Source organism: Dermacentor silvarum, chromosome 6 (genome assembly GCF_013339745.2).
Source record: "Dermacentor silvarum isolate Dsil-2018 chromosome 6, BIME_Dsil_1.4, whole genome shotgun sequence".
NCBI lineage: Eukaryota > Metazoa > Arthropoda > Arachnida > Ixodida > Ixodidae > Dermacentor > Dermacentor silvarum.
Window position 1 is genome coordinate 110,015,744 of NC_051159.1, and position 19,361 is coordinate 110,035,104.

The window sequence follows — 19,361 nt, forward strand, 5'->3', positions numbered from 1 at the left end:
AACCACCAACCTTGTCCGCTGGCTGGATAAATGTGCCTCCATCAGCACCCCGGCCGTGCTGTGCACTCCTAGTCGTAGTAGGCGTTCTGTGGACGTACTGATCGGCAGGCCCATCGCCTGTTTATATGCCTTTCTGATCATTGTGTTGATTTTCTCGAACTCCGTCGCGTTAAGTAGTGCGTATGGAATAGCGTAAGTTATTCGAGACACGACGAAGGCTTGGACAAGCCGAATTGTGTCTGTCTCCCCCACGCTACTTGTCTTGGTTGTTATTCGCCGGATCATGTGGGTAACTTTGGGCTGTTGTATGCTTAAGCTTGTTAATTAATATTGTGTTAGTGCGACCTGAATGGAAAACCATTCCCAATATCTTTACGCTCTGAGACGGAACGATGGTGTGTCCCTCCAGTTGTGTATTGATAGTGGGCGAGTCGGATGCGTACGAAAATGCTAGAGTGAAAAGCATGCATAGCATACCTGAGTAACTCAAGCTGGCTAGGCGACTATTTGTCACCGCCCCGTTTCAAAGCGGATGTCAATAAGTCATCATCATCATTATTATATTTCTATTTTATTTGACTCTCAGGCAGTTACAAAGTGACGAAACAGTTTTTTCACGTTTCTACTTGCAGAATTTAAAACTTAATTGTCAGAGTAACATGTTTCCCTGATTTATTCTCTATATCGTACAGGTTTTTGTTTACAGTTTTTAGTTTTTTTTACAAACTTGTTTTTTCTTTTTTTTTTTTTTTCGCGACGAACGCTCTTACGTTACACATTCCACTAGACGGCACACAAAAAACTTCTTCAAGACGTGATGATTGTCCCCTTGCCGTGGTTCTTAAAGTTAATTAAAAAAAAGAATCTAGTGTCTACTTGTTTCCTTTCTGCGGGTAAGTAAACTGCAGCATTAGCTGTAGCTGAGAAGGCTTAGCCTGAAGGTAAAAACATACATAGACAAATAAATGTGTGTAGACTCCTTCTTTCTCTTTCTTTCTCTCTCTCTCTCTCGCTCATTTTCTATTTCTCTCTCCCAAAGGCAGTTGTGTTGCAATCGTCAGTACAATGCAATCCTATGGTTCCCATTAATGCATGTTCTGCGAGCGTGGGTGCATAGCGCAACAATAATTTTTTAAAAAGTGGGTGTATCGCGCAGTGCTTATGACGCTCGCCTTCGGACCGTGGGTACGTGGGCTCGAATCCCGCTTTGCCAAGAACGTCCATTTTGTTTTATTTATTTATTTCTCACGGGCGGCAAGCGCAGACGCGCCGGGATTGCGTCACGGCGCATGCGCAGTAGCGCGCAGTAGGCGGCAGCTCGGCAGAGCCGTGTCTGTGTGGCATCGCCTGGTTGCCATGGCTACGGCGCGGCAGTTTCGTGTCACACGCACAAATTACGGCTGGCTTAAACTGCGGAAGAAGAAGACGACGCTCGAGCCAATGCTGATAATGATAATTTCGTGGCACACGCACAAATTACGGCTAGCTTAATGCTGATGATGATAATTTCGTGGCTCACGCACAAATTACGGCTGGCTTAAACAGCTTCGCTGTTAGAGAGAGAGAGAGAAATAGGTTTATTAAATCATAAAGAAATAGAAAATTGTGCATGTATGAAAAGGCAACCCCAGTGGTTCTTCCGGAAAGTAGGTCTACGGAGGAGTGAAGTGTGAGAGGAGTTCGCGTTAGCGTTGCTTGTATATACGAAGCTTTGGTCAAAGACCCTTGTCTGGGAACGTCGTAGTAAAAGCGTGAAGAAGGCGCTTGGAACACCGTCAGCCCGTGCACGGTGACGCGTCCCATCCCCCGCAACGCGCTAGGAACGCCGTCGCCCGTGGACGCCGACGCGTCCCATTGCCCGCAAAGGATGGATGGATGGATATAACTTTATTTCATCTATTTAAATATGGTTGGGCCCCTATATGTCCTGGAGCCCCCTGGCCGACATCTCTAGGCAGGCTCGGTGCACCAGCCAGAGCTGGTCATCCGAGCAAGTGGCCCGAAGAGCGGCCTCCCACGTGGAAAAGGAGGGGTTGGGAATAGGTTGTACCGCCAAGTATGCCGTTCACAGCTTCACTGTTCGACCATCTTCACGGAGTGGAAGGGGCGGTGATTTTAACGCGATAGCATTAAGGTCCCCGTATCGCAGAAAATCCAGCGTCGGCGCCGGTGTCAGCGCCGGCTTCGGCGTAAGCATCGGAGTCCGTGGCATCCGTGGCGGAGGAATTCATCCCGAACCTTCCCGACCACACGGTCGGGATGAGCTCGTCGAGGCTCACCGCATAAACCAGTATGAGCGCCTCTCACGATCCGCTCGAGGAAGAACAATCCTGCAAAAAGCTGGAATACAGTACGTGACATTGATGTCCCCTAAAGTCAGTATAGACCCTCTATACTGGAAGGACATCCGTGTACTACCTTTACCGAAAAATATGCACTCTACCCACCATGAGGAGCGCAGGCTAGCCAGGGCCCAAGCACTTCACAAGCAATATTATAATAACGCAGATTTAGTCTATGTAGATGCATCGCCATATAACACCCGTATACTGACCCGCCGCGGTGGCTCAGTCAGCTAAGGCGTTGCGCTGCTGAGCACGAGTTCGAGGGAGCGAATCCCGGCCGCGGCGGCCGCATTTCGATGGTGGTGAAATGCAAAAATGCCCGTGTGCTTGCGTTGTAGTGCACGTTAAAGAACCCCAGGTGGTCAAAATTAATCCGGAGCCCTCCACTACGGCGTGCCTCATAATCAGAACTGGTTTTAGCACGTAAAACCAAAGAAAGAAGAAGAAAACCCGTAGTGCACACGCCGTGGCCGTGGTAGACTACAGAGGTGCTATCACATCCGGAAGCACAATTGAAACGCACAGCACTGAGTGTGCGGAGAAGGCAGCCATCGCCGCTTCCAACTGCAAGATTACAATCAGTGACTCCAAGTCAGCGGTTCGTAATTTCTCCAAAGGGCGTATCTCCCCCGAAGATTATAACATCCGGAAACGAAACTCATATCGGCGCCCCGTCATGATCGTCTGGGCACCGTCGCATTCCTCATTGCCCGGGAACAAAGTGGCCCACTCCATCGCGCGAGATTTTACCGACCGCGCTTTTGGCCACGATGACCTGGCATCGGTGAGGCATCGGAAGGTCTCCTTCCAGGAGATCACCACCCACTATGACCTGAGCAGGAAGCTATACCTGCAGGCGACAAATCTCTAAGTAAGGGACAAGAAGTCACTTGGCGGAGATTGCAAACGGGCACCTTCGCCAACTTAAAGCTATACTCCAGGATTTATCCGGGGGAATACTCTGAAGCTGCCCCTGGTGCCACGACAGACGAGCGGACAGTAATCATATGATATGGGCCTGCCCGCCCATATTAAGCATGAAATGCATCTAGCTCCCGTTGTCGGCGACCTTCAAGTGACCTTGAGCCAAAAGCCAGAGCCGTTATCCGGGCACTCAAACGAGAACATCCGGGCATCGTTGCGAGATGATCCGGGCAACCAGTCAACACTTAAGAAAATGCGGTCTCTGGCCCCCAACACTTTGTACAGGACTGCATTACATACGTCAGTTACAAAAAAAAAAAAAAAAAATAAGAAGCCCGCGAATACACGCAAAGTGCCTCGAGCGGCCATTCGTGCGGCAATTCTGCGTGTATTCGCGCGCTTCTTTCACACTCGGAAAAACACATTTATGTAGCACGTATTGAGCAACAGAAAGCTGTATCGGGAGTTTTTCATGTTGCTCTACAACTTTCTCATTGACACTTTCATAATTCGGAGAGTACTTCTCGAGTTAGATAATTAATTACAATTAATTATTTAAAGCTCAGTAACGAATAAATTACTGGCGGCTACTCCACTGTACTGGAAACAATACGCATGCACTAGGTTGGCTTCGCGTAACGCCGTTCCTCTTTTTTTAAATCGTGCTGCGTGATATAGCTGGGACAGCCTGTGTATATAGGCATTTGGTGCTGCAACTAAACGTCGCCTCCCCCTCCCTCCCGTCTCCCCACGGCCTTTCGCGCGACGGAATAAGTCGCGTTTGTTATATATATATATATATATATATATATATATATATATATATATATGGTGATTGTAAAGGAGGAAAGAGACGCTTAATTCTTCAGCCCTTCAGGGAGCACGGCGCAGAACGCGCATTTGCTCTCCGCCGTGCGTTCGCTCCCCGTGAAAGCGCGCGTTCCTCGCGCGCTTTCACTAGCACATAGAGCATAGGCGCGCGGCGACGATTTCATCGCCGTTGACGTCATACGGAACCTCACGGCGACGGCGACGCTGACGGCAGAAATACCCTTTGGAGTGTCCATATAATTGATATCGCAATAATAATGCTGACAGCATGCTTGTATACTTAAGCCTTAAATTTAGCTGTGCTGCTACCTCTCTAAAATTACCTATTTCAAAGCACTGGTTCACTCAAAATTGGAGCACACCTCAGCCATTTGGGATTCGTCCCAGTCTCCACTAATTCTCGCTTTGGAAAGTGTATACGAAATCGTGGAGCGCGCTTCATTTTGTTAAACTATTCTCGCTATGTTAGTGTTACATGCATGCAACGAATCCTTAACTTGCCTCATCTTTCGGCATGCCGCAAGTGTTCCCATGTCTGCCTTCTATCGCAAAGTTTTTCATTTCAACCCCCTTTTAAAGGAAACCTTGTCCTGTCCCTCCATTTCTTATATTACGTCCCGCACTGAGCACAGCCTGAAAGTAGGGGTGCCAATGTGCCGTGCAAGCATTTAACACTGGCTATTTCATCCCTGGACAAGCGTGGACTACAATCGCTTTTTTAGTCGCACTCATCACCGACACAAACCTCAAGACCGCTGTACAGATATTCTTAATGCATTCGGTTTTGTTCTTTACCCCCTCCCCCCCCTTTCTTTCTGTATAACCTCTTCAGGCCTTGAAGATATGCGAAATAAATTTTTAAGAAATACAGTAGCTTTTTCGAACGTGTGCTGCGTCCGACGAGTTTTGCGCCTTGCAAGGAGTACTGCACAAAAGTAAGTCGAAGCGAGAAGATCAATTACGTCCTGCCAACGACTGCAAGCTTGCAAGCTGCACACTTGTCATGATTTGCTATGAGTCCTCGTTTCTTTTGCGCATTGTTTATAATGAATACGTCCTGCCCCGCGTCCCGCCTCCTCTATATGGCCCTGCAATTCGGTACCATGCACATTTCGCCATAAAGGCCACGGATAGGAAAACAGATAGCACTTTTTCCCTAGCAGGCGAACGCATAACCTCTGTCTCGCCCGGAGCAGAAGAAAATAACTTTTTCGGCTTCAAAGAGTGCTAGCAACGCTTACTGGAATAACAACACTTGGCGGGCATTATACACCCAGCTATTTACGATCTAGTCTATGGATGAGGATAATGGAAGCCAAAACCTTGAGCACTATAATGCGGTGCAGTGTTAACTGCGACAAAGCTTCAGTCACGGACAGTACCAGTATGCGGTAGATTTTTTTCTCTCGTTATTTTGTCTCACTTGTTATAGTTCACCATTCTTCAAACTCCATATATCTAAAGTAAGAAAAAAAATTATATGAGAAAGTCGCACAGAAGACTTCACAACTTCCTGACAACACTCATTTTTCGCTTACGCTTATCGTGAGGAAAAGCAAACAGTATTTTTTTTTATTTAAAAAATGCAGCCAGTTCCACGAAGTGAAATATGTCGAAACAGCGGAGCTGTGGTCGTTCTGTTTCTGCGATTGTCGCTTATGTTTCTTTTTTTTTTTTCGCTGTGGTAGTCTTCGTTTTAGACCGAAGGAACGACCACATCTCCGCTGTTTCGACAGATTTCACTTCGTGAAACTGGCTGCATTTTATTAGTGAGACATGAACATCCAATTCACTGTTTTCGTCCCATCCCCCGCAACGCGCTAGGAACGCCGTCGCCCGTGGAAGCCGACGTGTCCCATCCCCCGCAACGCGCTAGGAACACCGTCGCCCGTGGACGCCGACGCGTCCCATCCCCCGCAAGTAGCGCCGTTCGGGCCAGCCAAGCTTCCGCGAATACACAGCTTCGCTGTTCGACCATCTTCACAGAGTGGAAGGAGCGGTGATTTTTAGATGCGAAGCGGCTTATGGCGTGGGCTTTGTCCGTCCTGCGTCCCGCAGCGTCCCACACCCCCACAGCGCATGCGCGTCCCCTCCCCCTCTCTCTCTCCTCTGCTACGCTCCCCCTTTCTCTCCTCTAGGAATCCTCTACTGTACGGAGCGGCGCCCGCGTGCCACACCCCCACAGCGCATGCGCGTCCCCTCCCCCTCTCTCTCCTCTCTTACGCTCCCCCTTTCTCTTCTCTAGGAATCCGGAGCGTCACGGACGACAGGTGGTGCGACAGCTGCATACTCCGCTGGGGGCGCCACGATAGTTCCGCGGTATGAAAATGACGGAGCGCGCGCGCCTCATTCTCTCTCCTGTGCAGCGCCGCGATGAGCGCTCGGGCCGCTGCCGCGAAACCATCTCCCGCTCAAGCTAACCATTTCCCCGCTGCTTCGCATCCACACATGGTTCCCTTTAGCGGGAGATGGAGTAATTTTTTTACCCCGGCGCCTCTCCTCCTCCTCCCCGGCGCGCGCTCCGATTGGTCGGCTCCTCTCCTCCCAGCGAGCGGGTCACGTGAGTTCTCCGGCTGTGCTCGTGCGTGACGGTGCCATCATCGACGGCGCACGCTCGACTGAGAACAGTTCCGCTGTTAAAAATAATGATACATTGTTATATATTCCTGACTATGTTGAAGTGCATTTGTTAAGGACACGCCCAGTCTTTATTTCAACCACATAATCCACAAGACAAAAAATAGGGAACGAACACGAACTTCTGAACAATCGTTGCTGAAAAACAGGATGACAGTAATAGAAAAGCACGAAAAGGACAAAAAATAACGGGCTTATTTTGTACTTGCCGATTGTCGCGTTGTTTTCTATTGACGATGAATTTATGCACCAACTAATACAACTGCTTTGTAGCTCCTGAATTCATCCACTCTCATTGCCGCTACAAGCCGGCAACAGTCGCATAGGCCGGTTTTCATAATGTAATATTATGACAAGGATAAGAACAAGCATAAACAATGATTATGCGCCACATGTTATTGCCACTTCCTAACTCTCAATTCTTCCAGTGACACATACCCTGTATAACTCCTGTGATTTCTTGAGTGGGGATGCTTACGGGAACACTAAACATGACCAAATCAAACTTTTAGGTTACACGCGAGCCTGCCGCATTTCTCCTTTTAGCGCGTCTTCATTTATGTTAATTACATGATTAATAACAATTCTTCAACTTAAATGTAAGAGTTCGCTGAGAAACTCGCAATGCAGGAAAGAAATGGTTAATAATACCACGAAATCCTAGCTGACTTTCGTGCATTAATCGTCCGCATCTAAGTGGTATTCCAACGGTACAGACCCGCCAGCGACGGAATCCCAATGGCCCCCTGCAGATATTCGAGGAACGTTCCTAGGACATCTGACTCGGGACATTATGACGTCCAGTGGATATCCCCACAAATCCAGCTGGGATATCACGGATGTCTCTGAGACCATCGCTTGAAAAAAAGGAAAAAGAAAGGGAGGGAGAGAGAGAGAGGGCAGCCGGCTACACGTCCTGCAGGCGTCGCTCTCGGACATTCAGATGTGTACTTTCTTCCCCGAAACATCCAAGAGGTGTTCATCGGACGTCAAAGTCTTTACTTTTCCTTCCTGAAACAACCAAGGGACGTTCATCGGATGTTAAAATCCGTACTTTGTTTCTTCAAACATGCAAGGATTGTTTCATTGATGCAGCACTCGGATATTTGACGTTCATGGGATATACATGGGACGTCATTTGGTTGTTGCGGTGGTTTTTGTATCTGTTATTTACTGTGTACTATGTTGCTGAGCAGCGAATATTAATTAGCATCGGAATGCTGCGGACATTCGCAGTGCACGCGGCATACACTGATCACTACGCATTACAGCTATATGACAAATATGTACAGCGCGCAGCATGGAATGTCGGCCGCGTACAAGGAAGAATAGATACATCGCTTCCGCATAGAAGTGCACTGGGCAGTTCCCTTGTTCAAGACCTTCTGCATGACACAGGTGGGATGATATGCAACTAAATGAAATTTTCAAGGTCAATGCTATCAGAAAATACACGATGTACAGTGTACGCATGAGGTAACGTCATAGATTTGTTTTATAATTTGAACATATGTCAGAAAACACGTTTCTATTTGTAGGAAACTAAAAGACCGAACCTATGGGATGTCATAGTGAGGGCCGGAAAAGGTCCGGGTGCGATGTCCTGGGACTTCACTAGTAGTATAACCTAAAATTTTATAAAAATTTAAAGAGAGCGCCCGTCTTGGAAGCAGACACGCAGCCGCCTGGCGGGCCGTCTCCTGGTACAAGTTCGTACAAAATATTTCGCATGCTGATTGGATGCCAGTAATGTCCGCCATGACACGTTTTCCGGACCTTGCTGACTAGGCCGTGGCTGCGAGGTCTACTGGACGTTTTCATGAAAGTGTGTGACATGTGGATCTCTTCGGGACGTCGATGGGACGTTTCATGTCATCTGGGGACTTGCAAGCTGAATATGCAAGTGTCGCTATCTACTACGCCGTTGTGAAGAGACAATTAAAGCTGCGTATGATATTTATAAACATTTTCTTGCTTCAGTGAGATCGAAGAAAGTGTAATGTCCCCGCAATGCCCGCTGTTAGCCTAGTGATGACGACCGCATGGACATCCATTGAAAAAACTTACCGCGACCGGCTGTAATTAACAATCCGAAATGCGACGTCCCTTGTTCGTCCACAGAACTTTCTGTATTGAACTTGGATGTTATCCGGACATCCATCGGATATCCGTTAAAGTCCCGTGGCGGACGTGAACGCTCGGAGCTTACTTTTCCACCAATATCCGTGGGATATTGGTGGTTAATTGGAATATAATTGACAGTATTGTGGAAAAGACAAAGAGAGCTAACTGATTATATTATTAACTAGTAGAAGAAGGTTATTCCTAAACGTACTCACTAAAATAAATTGTCATTCCTCTTTTTTCTGTCTCTCTTTCCCTGAACAATGTATCCAATGTCAGTGCCCTCGATCGTTTTGCTCAATCGCATATGATGCAGTGAAGTTCAAGTTTTTTAGTATTAGTAAGAAGTTTATTCACTCAATCAATTCAAACATACAAACAGTTTATACAGGGTAGTGGGAAATGGTGGCAGTTAAAAAGGCAACTAAATGCCTGATTGTGCCAACACCCGGCTTACCAAATACAAGTTACAAGTATATCCGCCGTCACGGTGGCTTTCATACGATCGTCTTGTTGCAGAACGCGGGGCAAAAAAAAAAAAAAAAAGAAAGAAAGGCTTCCTTTGTGATTAACTTCTTTCTCCGTTCATATGACCATGAGCAACCAGAAATTCTTCAGAAGAACAACGGACTATTGGAATTCCATAATGTAGAGAATCGATTGCTGAAAAAAAAAAATAAGTCAATGTTGACTCGCTAAGCACTTCGCGTTGACGGTCTTTCCACCACAAGGACGGCATACTGCTGAGATCGACTGCGAGAAGAAATCAAGTTGAGCGCATTGAGGTCAATGAACGCCATGCACGCGGCTTGAAAAACGCGCCGCAACGTGAAAAGCGTTTTGGAAAGCCGGTCGGTAAACTCGCGTGCTCGACTGTTTGATGCGTCAGTGCGATCGAAATAATTGTGGCTCACGTGTGTGTGGCGGCGACGAACGCTTTCAGTGGAGAAAGCCCGGCGTGGTGGGGTGGCGCGCTGGTTTGTAGCGCCTCAACAGAATGCGCACTGGCATAGAGATGCGGTGTATGTACTCTTGCGAAGCGCAAAGCGCGACCGCCGATACGTACCGATACGCGCATTCGAGCGCTCAATACCAGTGGCGCCTCTGAACGGCGAGCGCGGTTCAGAGATGGCAGCACGGTCGCATCGAACAACCGCAGAAAGCTCGGCAGTTAGGCCTATTAAGTGTGTGTGCTTGTAGTGTTCTGCTTGTTTATGTGCGACGAAAACCGCCAGCCAGATGCCCGATAATACCTGAGCCGTGTGTGATTGCTTCGGATGTGACTCGTGCGGCGACGTGCTGTCGTGCAGCGGGGACGCACAATGCGGGTCCTGGAGTGATTCATCCCCGGCGAGTGATATCTCCCGGCCGCGGCTGGAATTGACAGAAAAATCAAGATGGCCTCCGAGACTCCTTTGCCCCCGGCTGCTACGCCGGACACCGATTCGGTGGTTGTGTATAGCACGAACGCGGTGGAAGAACGGGAGATCACCGGTACGTGTCCCTGTGCTGTCACGCCCATCGCTCACGATCGCGTCTCGCTGGCGCCCCGACGCCTGTCGAGAATCCGGAAACGCCTTCCTCCTCTTGGAAAGCTGCCCCTGCGGGCTCCGCATGGGACTGATTGCTGTTGGCGCTCGTAACTCGCCGACTTTAATCATTCGTGACCCCCCTCCCCCCCTCACGCCCGTGACACCCAGTGGTTTAGCGGGCCGCAGGCTGTAGCCGCTCACCAGACTCGGGTTTCGAAGCTTCCTGCAGAGCCGCATTCCGCGACTCGTTAAATAGGGCATTCGAAGTCACGGGCACGGTCGCGGCTCTGATGCAAGCACAGCGGGGAGCCTATCGTCTGACCTGCCGATCAGATGCAACTTCCCTTGTTGCTGACACCTCCCTATTCGTAATGCCGGGGAGCGCGGTTTCTGTTGGCCAAACACGGGACAGATCGCTTAAGCACCGAAAGTCCCGTAAGCCTATGCGATTGCTAAGCACGAACGTATCGAATACTTCGCTTCGAGTGCGTAAATAACTGCTTCTTGTTTCTGAAACCCTCTCTATCTGCCGATCAAGCACCGTTTCGGAGAGCAGGCTTCAAATAAATAATGCGCGTGATCGCATTTTGTCTTTCTGAGAATCAGTGCACCTGTGGAATTTTAGTTTCCTTCATGCGCTTCGCAGTGCAGGCGCATTCCGTAAGCCGGGTGCTTTGACACTAAAGAGACTGGACCGACATTGTCGCTTTTGCCGATAACTGGTGCATTTGAGGATGCTGGAGGACACAATCGTTGCGATATCCGAGTCGTGCAGCCGAGGCATATTTATCTGGGTACAGAATTTTCTAGCTTCGCGATTTCGAGGGCTCCGTGAAACGAAATCGTTCTGCTGTGCCAATCGTTCACAGCTCCGCGTACATTTATTCCGCATTGAAACAGACGCGTGCATAATGTAAAATGATTGCTTTAGCTTATGTTTGGTGCGGTTTCAGTTATTTTCTCACAGTTCGAATATAGCTTGGACGATAGTTACGCCAGGTATGTTTCAATGCACATCTTGCGTTTAATGTCGGGTAATGGACAGATAAGCCAATTTAGAAAGAGCTGCAACTTGCCTGCTTTCGAAATTGTGACTTTACCAGCTAAAGTACTTTGTTCCTTCTTCCTTCATTAATGCTGTTACTTTTCTCTCTTTGCAGTCACAGAGCGGGCACCAAAGCCCAAGCCACCTCCAATTGATGTGAGTACAGTAGTTGTTGGCATACCCATACTTGTAGTGACTCTCCTTTGAGTGGTGGTGTAGCTTTCGAAGTGTACTGTACCTGCTGTGGCTTTTGAAATATTTATTATGCTGCTTGCTTCTTTCATCCAGAATGCAATAGGATGGTCTAAAGAAATGAATATCAGAAAGTGAGCCTCTGCTGTTGCTGGTGCTATGGAAATTGAGAGTTCCAAAACTGGGTGTGCATATAGCACATTTAATAATGTTAAGGTTGTCTACTACTTGCCAGCATGCATAGTATTTCATTCTTCAATCCTCTCAGCAGCACCTAGTACAGTAATTATGCTCATGAACACTGCTCTTTTGTTGAGTAATTCATATTGGCATAGACACCTTAACATTTACTTCAGGACAAATGTTTGTTGCCACAGGATACATTTTAAAACTACTCTGTGAATTGAAAGACATCCTTTTTTTATTGGTAGCATTCAATATATTTGTGGCCAAACCAGAATTTATTGCTTGAAGTTGACTGATAATGCTCTGCAGTGTAGAGAGAAGATGCACCAGCAACTCTCTATAAAAAACCATGTACAGTGCTCAGGGTTTGAAATGTGATAGTCTAACCACGTGGCGGCCAGTGCTTTTTGCATCACCGGAGAGCTCTGGGTGAATTCTGTTAGATCGAGTGCAGTCACAATTCATCACAAAGTCTCCCGCCTTCATCGTTTACCACGATTATTCAGCTTGGTGTCTCTAGTCCTAAGCGGTGGCACAAAAAACACTGGAAGCCATCCACTCCGGGTATTGCGTTATAATCGCTGAGCACTGTACATGCAGAACAAAAATACATATGTGTTTTGTATGTGTTAATTATACCCAGACACATCATGCCTTAGTTCTCAAATTATACTTCAAATTTTATTCAGAACTTGTAGCCTCATAAATACATTCCTCACTCAGAATAAATTGTGTGTTGACATTTGGCGCTGTTGTCATCTTTAACTGCTGCACATTATCCAACATTGATGCTGCGTTGCTAGTCTTCAGAACAATGCATCTAGCACAGCAACAGCCCTCACTCACTTGACAGCCCTTAATTGTCGCTTGCAACCAGTATTCAAAAATATACAGTGAACAAAACCCATGTCCTCTTCTTCAAGCATGTCTGACAAATCCTAATATAAATCATGCCCTTTTCTATGCATAAGGCGCACTTCCTGTGAATTGTTAAAGGGGCCCTGAACCACTCTTTATCGAAGTGGAGGAAGACATTTGGAGTGAAAATAGGTTATTTCAGAACCACTTTGCCGCAAAAAGTACTTCATTCAATGCGTTCAGCAGAAGCGGAGTTATGGGCAATCAAACACGGCCTCTGTTGTGCTCCCCTTCCTCTTTGAATGCCTTGCACTGCGAAGACTACGGCGGAGTGGGGGGCGGGGCCACAACGCACCGCCTTGTGAACGTCACCGTGGCGCGCAGTTCAAATTTCATTTTGGACTTTCGATTTTGGTGCCTATGACGCGCTAAACGTAAGCCAAACGCGGTTGTCCTCAGCGAGCCACAGTGCGCTTAGCCAGTGGACTCGTGGCGGCACCTCACGGTAGCCGCGGTTGGAGTACACAGAAAAGAGTGAGGACCACGGGGTTTTTGAAACGAGAGCGTTTGAGAGAAAGGTGACTTCGCGCTCTGCTTGCAAGCTCCACGGACCGCGTACGACAGCAGAACTTGGCTGAGATGTTCACAACAGTGTATGCTACCCGCGGACTATGTTATTTCACCGAGCCCGAGGGGCGATTCAGGGCCCCTTTAAATATGTACAGCCTCCATCATGGCTGCCTGCACTGCAACACTGTAAAGAAAATAAAGTGTAATGTCACTGCAGTCTCTAAATTCAAGACACGGTACACAAGTGTATGTGGTTTGTCGGTTCGTGTGGCTTTCCTTGAGCGCTGTCACTGTCTCCCGAACACTAAATTTTCCCTCGACTTTTCATTCAGCAGAACAGCGTTCCATCACTCTGAACAGAAATGACGGAGGCTGCACATATTGTTATGGAGCTAATCATGCTAATACATGCGTAATACTTGAGATAATACATGCGTAAAATTCTGACTCATTTATGTAGTAGCATGTATAAGTTAATAGCTATTAACTCATAATGTCATTATTTATCAGTGCTCCTTAAGCCAATATTCAACTCGAATTCAAATCAAAGGAGAATTTAATTCAAACGGTATTTTGTATTCAAGTTGAGGAAATGGGGCACCTCTAGAACAGACTTGGTGGCAGAATTCTGTCACTTTAGAACTCTTTTTATTATTAGAAGTACAGAGCGCCACTTACCAAGTGTGGCAAGCCATGTTGTGGCTTCAGACTGGCCTTCAAGGAGGTGAATTAGCTGCAGCTAACCATAATTTTAAACAACACATGTATACCTGATGCAGTAGCTCAGTGGCTATGACATTACTGCTGCTGCACGCAGTATGATTTACTTCCCAGCCATGGTGGCCACAGTCCGATGGGTTCATAATCGCTGAGCACTGTACATGCGGAACGAGAATACATATGCGTTTTTTATGTGTTAAATATACCCAGACGCATCATGCCTTAGTTCTCAAATTATATTTCAAATTTTATTCACAACTCGTAGCCCATAAATACATTCTTCACTCAGAATAAATTGTGTGTTGACGTTTGGCACTGCCATCATCATCTTTAACAACACATTATCCAACGTTGATGCTGCGTTGCTAGTCTTCAGAGCAATGCATCTAGCACAGCCATAGCCCTCACTCACTTGACAAGCCCGTATTGGGGTGCGCCGTGAAGTACATCAGGGTCAAAATTAGTCTAGAGCCTCTCCCAGTGGCATCTCCCATGGCCTGCTGTGCAGCTTTGGAACCCCATACTTTGAATTATGCATTTTTGACAGCCCAGTGCCTGTACCTTGTCTGGCGTAGTTTCATGCGCTGCATGTGAGCGCATTACAAGCACCCTAAACTGCCTGGGTCCCGTTTAGAATTTTTTTTAATGCAAAGAGTGACAAAATGAATTTACACATGACCTCAGGACCTAGGCAATAAATTAATTCGCAAAGCCGGTTGCTTCTTGCAAAGCCAAGGAGGCTCGAGTCGACAGGCTTGCTGTTCGATGTGCACCATTTTTTATATAGGCCTCGTGTGCACCACAAAGAGCGAGTCCTCAGAGGATTCTTTTAAAGTCGTCTGTCTGTTTCCTGCCTCCATCAAATAATTTTGTGTGGTTGTGTTTTTATTATACTGAAATTAAGTTGTCAGTTAGCTTCATTTTGACCTTTCTGACTTCAGCTAGGAATTCAGGCGCACATTCTTTCTCTGACAGCTCTATCAGTTGTGCACAGGTGGTTGTGTCATTTCATGCATGTTTCTGTTGTAGCTCCTTTTAGCAAGGTTATTTCCAGTTTTGGCCACTGTTATGTTTTTAAAATTTTTTAACACTTGTTAAAACAGGTCACTGTTGCAAATGCACTTTCTATTCCACTTGCACAGAATATGGAAGGTAGGTAAAGAACTGTATAAATTTTCTGCACTGTGCAACATATTTTTTCATTTCCATATGGGGCACTTTTAAAACAGATGGCAGCTGCCCTGACCTTGAGGGCAATTTCCTCCGTTCTTGCAGAAATTTCAGTTGCTGCAGCACTAGCTAATACTTTTTGTTCAAGCTCTTTTTTTTTTTCTCTTTTTTTAATGTCTGACATCACAATCGTTATCCCTTTCAGATGCTCCTTTATCCTGTTCATTGAAAACTTTCTCCACATTTCTAGAATCTTCAGGGTCATAGAAAGTGTACAGCTGTAGAAAAGATCAACGATTTTCAATTCCTTAGTGAGTTTTGTCAAGAGTACAGAATGTGGACTCCACGCGAAAACTCATTACAGGAACATCAAATATGAGAACATCAGCTATTTCGTGCGTTGAAAATCTCAAAAAGCACTTATCCAGCCGCTTGAAAATTGTGCCTGGTGCATGACATTGTGAAAAACAATGAAAGAAGTGAACCTGTTGCATACAACACAGTGACACCTAGCAAAAACAACGACTGCCTTCCCACTCATTTTGCTAAAACATTTTGCACATGTTATCCGAAATTGCAGCACAATTCCAATCATAAGTGTTTCAAGATACATGCGACACATTTTAAATATCATTACTTTCATCAGTGCTTTTGCTGTTGATGCACTATCTTGGTGTACACAATTGTGTACATAGCGTTTCAAAAGGTTAACCAAAAAAAAAAACAATGTAGTCTAGCATAGACAGTTGAACAAATGTTTATTTCCAGCTTTAGTTCCATGCATGAAGTGCTAGAAAGGAAGATCCATGCATCAAGTGCTCGAAAGGAAGACTGCAGTATGTAGTGCACATCCAGCGCTTGTAGATAATACTAGTTCAGTTGAGGAAAAAGAGAAGCTGGGTAGGATAACTTGTGGTCTGTTACAGTTATAAGAGGAGCACCAAGGGAGGGTAAATGCAATTGAATGCAGCAGATGATTAGATGGTGTGGTAACCTGGTGGGTCTAGTTGACGCAATGTTGTAGTACTGGGAGATCTCTGAAATAGGCATTTGGCTTGACAGTGGTGCTTTTCCTGAGCAGCTGCTAAATGTATTTGGTAGGTCGTTGTTGTCATTGACATCAATATGATTTGCAATGAATGCTGAAGTGCAATTAAAGGGGCCCTGAATCACCCCTCGGGCTTGGTGAAATAACATAGTTCGCGGGTAGCGTACGCTGTTGGGAACATCTCAGCCAAGTTCTGCTGTCGTACGCGGTCCGTGGAGCTTGCAAGCGGAACGCGAAGTCACCTTTCTCTCAAACGCTCTCGTTTCAAAAGACCCCATAATCCTCGCTCATTTCTGTGTGCTTTATTTTGTAATAAAGCACACTCTAATACACAGCTGCTACTGGTCGCTGCGGTCGGCTACACCGCAGCCGCCGTGAGGTGCCACCACGAGTCCAGTGGCTAAGTGCACTGCGGCTCGCTGAGGACGACCACGTTTGGCTTACGTTTAGCGCGTCATAGGCACCAAAATTGGAAGTCCAAAATGAAATTTGAACTGCGCGCCACGGTGATGTTTCCGAGGCAGTGCGTTGTGGCCCCGCCCCACTCCGCCATAGTCTTCGCAGTGCAAGGCATTCAAAGAGGAAGGGGAGCACAACGGAGGCCGTGTTTGATTGTCTATAACTCCGCTTCTGCTCAACGCATTGAATGAAGTACTTTTTGCGGCAAAGTGATTCTGAAATAGCCTGTTTTCACTTCAAATGTATTTCTCCACTTCGATAAAAAGTGGTTCAGGGCCCCTTTAAGGCACTCTGTGAACAGTTCACAGACATATTGTTTCACTTTGCTTTAGAACTGAAAGCTGGGTGAATTATCGTTTATTCGATGTGCGCTTGTTTGTTCACTCTATCTGTGTCCTTCATCTTTTGTGTGCGCAGCAGTTCCAGCAATCAATATAGTTTTACAATCGAATGCCTCTACAACAAGATGACCTACCTAACAAAGGAATAAGTCTGTCCCAGTTACATTATAAGCTGTGCAGTGTGCACGCAATTTTTACAACTAAATGACCTGTATAGCGAATGATTTCTGAGGCCCCAAGCATTTCGTTATAAAGGCATGCAACTGTACTTTCTCTAGTGGAGGCTAGGATTCTGGGCTAGCTAGCAGAAACTGACTGGGGCTGGCTGTGGGCAAATTTGTTATCAATTCATACACTTTTGTCCCTAACACTCTAGCATGGACTAAGGAGTCTGATCTAATGGCAATGCGGTATAAGCAGTTGGTATTTTAGTTGAAGGAATCTTTCTCCAAACTGAGTTTGTGCACGTGCGTTTTACAACAGTAGAATTTTTTCAGTAGTCCAGTTACCGACCTTGGCAGTCTGATTGTGCTTACTTGAAAGTATTCGCATCTTTAAGCTGACACAGACAAATGAGTGATCTGGGGGGGTATTCTGTAAGTGTCCATTAATGAACTTTCCATTCAGCATGCTGATTAGGTAGAGCTTGAAGCTGGTAGGGCAGGCACCAATTGTCACCGCCAGCTTTCAAGCTCTATCCATTCAGTGCACACTGAAATGGGCAGGCCACTTAATAGACACTCACAGAGTAGCCCCCCACCTCTTTCCCCTGCATATTAGCAATGGCATCAGAGTTTCAGCTTGACAGGTACTATGGGGATACACCTGAATGAAATATTTCTGCATATACGTCACAATATTGTCATACTTCTGAGAAATTTAAACAGAAATGAAACCTCTGCCTCTTTTCATATCGCTTTATCACTTATTTGGCCACACAGTAGCAAGTTTAGGAAGATCATTTACTACGACATCATGAAACTTATATATTATAATGACATGCATGGGGGCACATCAGAAACAGAAAGGAACTGTCACAAGGAATTTGCAGTTCAAATTTGTATTAATCCTTTAACTGGAAGCTCAACAATATTGTTGACATGAAAAATACATACATAGAAACAACGCATTTCCAAATATTAGTCTGTGCCTTTAAATTTGTCTTTATTTAGATATGTGTGCAACAGTGATCCAATGAAAAATGTTGACTGTGAGCACCAGCAAATCTTTTGATGACAAAACTCTAGGCCTTGTCGTTCTGTACTTATAGTACGGGGTGGCCATATTCTTGACACTATAAAAATTGTTTCCTTTGCTTAAGCAAGCTCGTAATTTTTATCTGCAGAGCGATGCATCTCAAGAAAGCATATAGACTGTCAAAGTGTTTTTGCTATTAGATATCCTATAATGGTCCTATTAGATAGCGGTGCACGATGACCATCTATAAAGTGGTCGAGCTGCCAGTTAGTGGTTGACACGCTTTTCTTGCTGTGCACTAAAAATACTGCATTTCACTGCCCTTATAAATTCTGGAATGAAGTTATTTAGTGAATATTGCATTTAGATGTTATATTAAGTGTGAACCGCGCATTTCCAATAATGTTTTGTGCAAATTAAAAAGTTGTCTTAAGCAGCTGACACACATTCCCATAAAAATGTTAGTTTGTGAGCTTCTAGTGACCTCAGTTGCCCTGAACAAAATGCTATCTTGCAGCATATCGAGAGGGCAGCACAGTGGGAATAAGAAAACTCTACACCACATATTTCATATCTTGCAGTTAAAAGACTAAATACAGTTGGATCTCTTAATGTAATATCAGAACAATTGAAATTTAATTATCATTTTATGCCAATTCAATGTCAGTATTTTGCAGTTCACATTAACCCTAACCAAGTTTTGTAAACGCTTTATTGACAAAATAGTGGTATTCACTGGAGTTGTTGGCACTTTATTAAGCTTTGCCCACTTTGAATGCTCATCATACAGCAGTTTGCGGAAGTTTCACAAGTAACTGTTTTTTTTTTTTTTTTTTTTTTTTTTTTTACTGAGCTAGCAATTCGTAAACCCCAATGTTTTAATTTGTTTTAAATTTTCTTATTCTGCCTACCTTTATAAAATATTTCCTGGCCTAAAAAAGAAGTACTGCAAACATTTGCTAGAATTTTAGGTTTATTCTTTTTAATGTAGAAAACTTTGCTCAGAGCAGTCCTGTAGTTGCATGTAGAGAGCTCAGAATCACACATGTGTATCAAACTATGGAGTGTACAAGCTAAAAGCTTCTGCTTAACCACATTTTTCGTTATCAGATCATTATCATTGAAAATGCAGACAAGTCGGGATATGGACAAACATGTCTACGTACTTTCATGTTCACTGGC

At 45.6% G+C, this 19,361-nt stretch overlaps 1 protein-coding gene across 10 annotated transcripts in view; it reads left to right on the forward strand.

Moving 5' to 3' along the window:
• The first annotated feature begins 10,037 nt into the window (after positions 1-10,037).
• Positions 10,038-19,361, forward strand: part of LOC119455842 (phosphatidylinositol 4-phosphate 5-kinase type-1 alpha-like) — an 83,229-nt gene continuing 73,905 nt past the window's right edge. For 6 of the 10 annotated variants that reach the window (XR_007467536.1, XR_007467535.1, XM_049669354.1 and 3 more), the window contains exons 1-2: positions 10,039-10,355; positions 11,554-11,594. Coding sequence is in view for 8 of the 10 variants with exons in the window: in XM_049669354.1 (XP_049525311.1) it covers positions 10,259-10,355; positions 11,554-11,594 (138 nt within the window). In the remaining 2 variants the exon portion in view is untranslated. Of the gene's footprint in view, positions 10,356-11,553; positions 11,595-19,361 lie in introns of all 10 variants that reach the window. The other 4 variants (XM_037717341.2, XM_037717344.2, XM_037717339.2 and 1 more) reach the window with 3 other exon arrangements.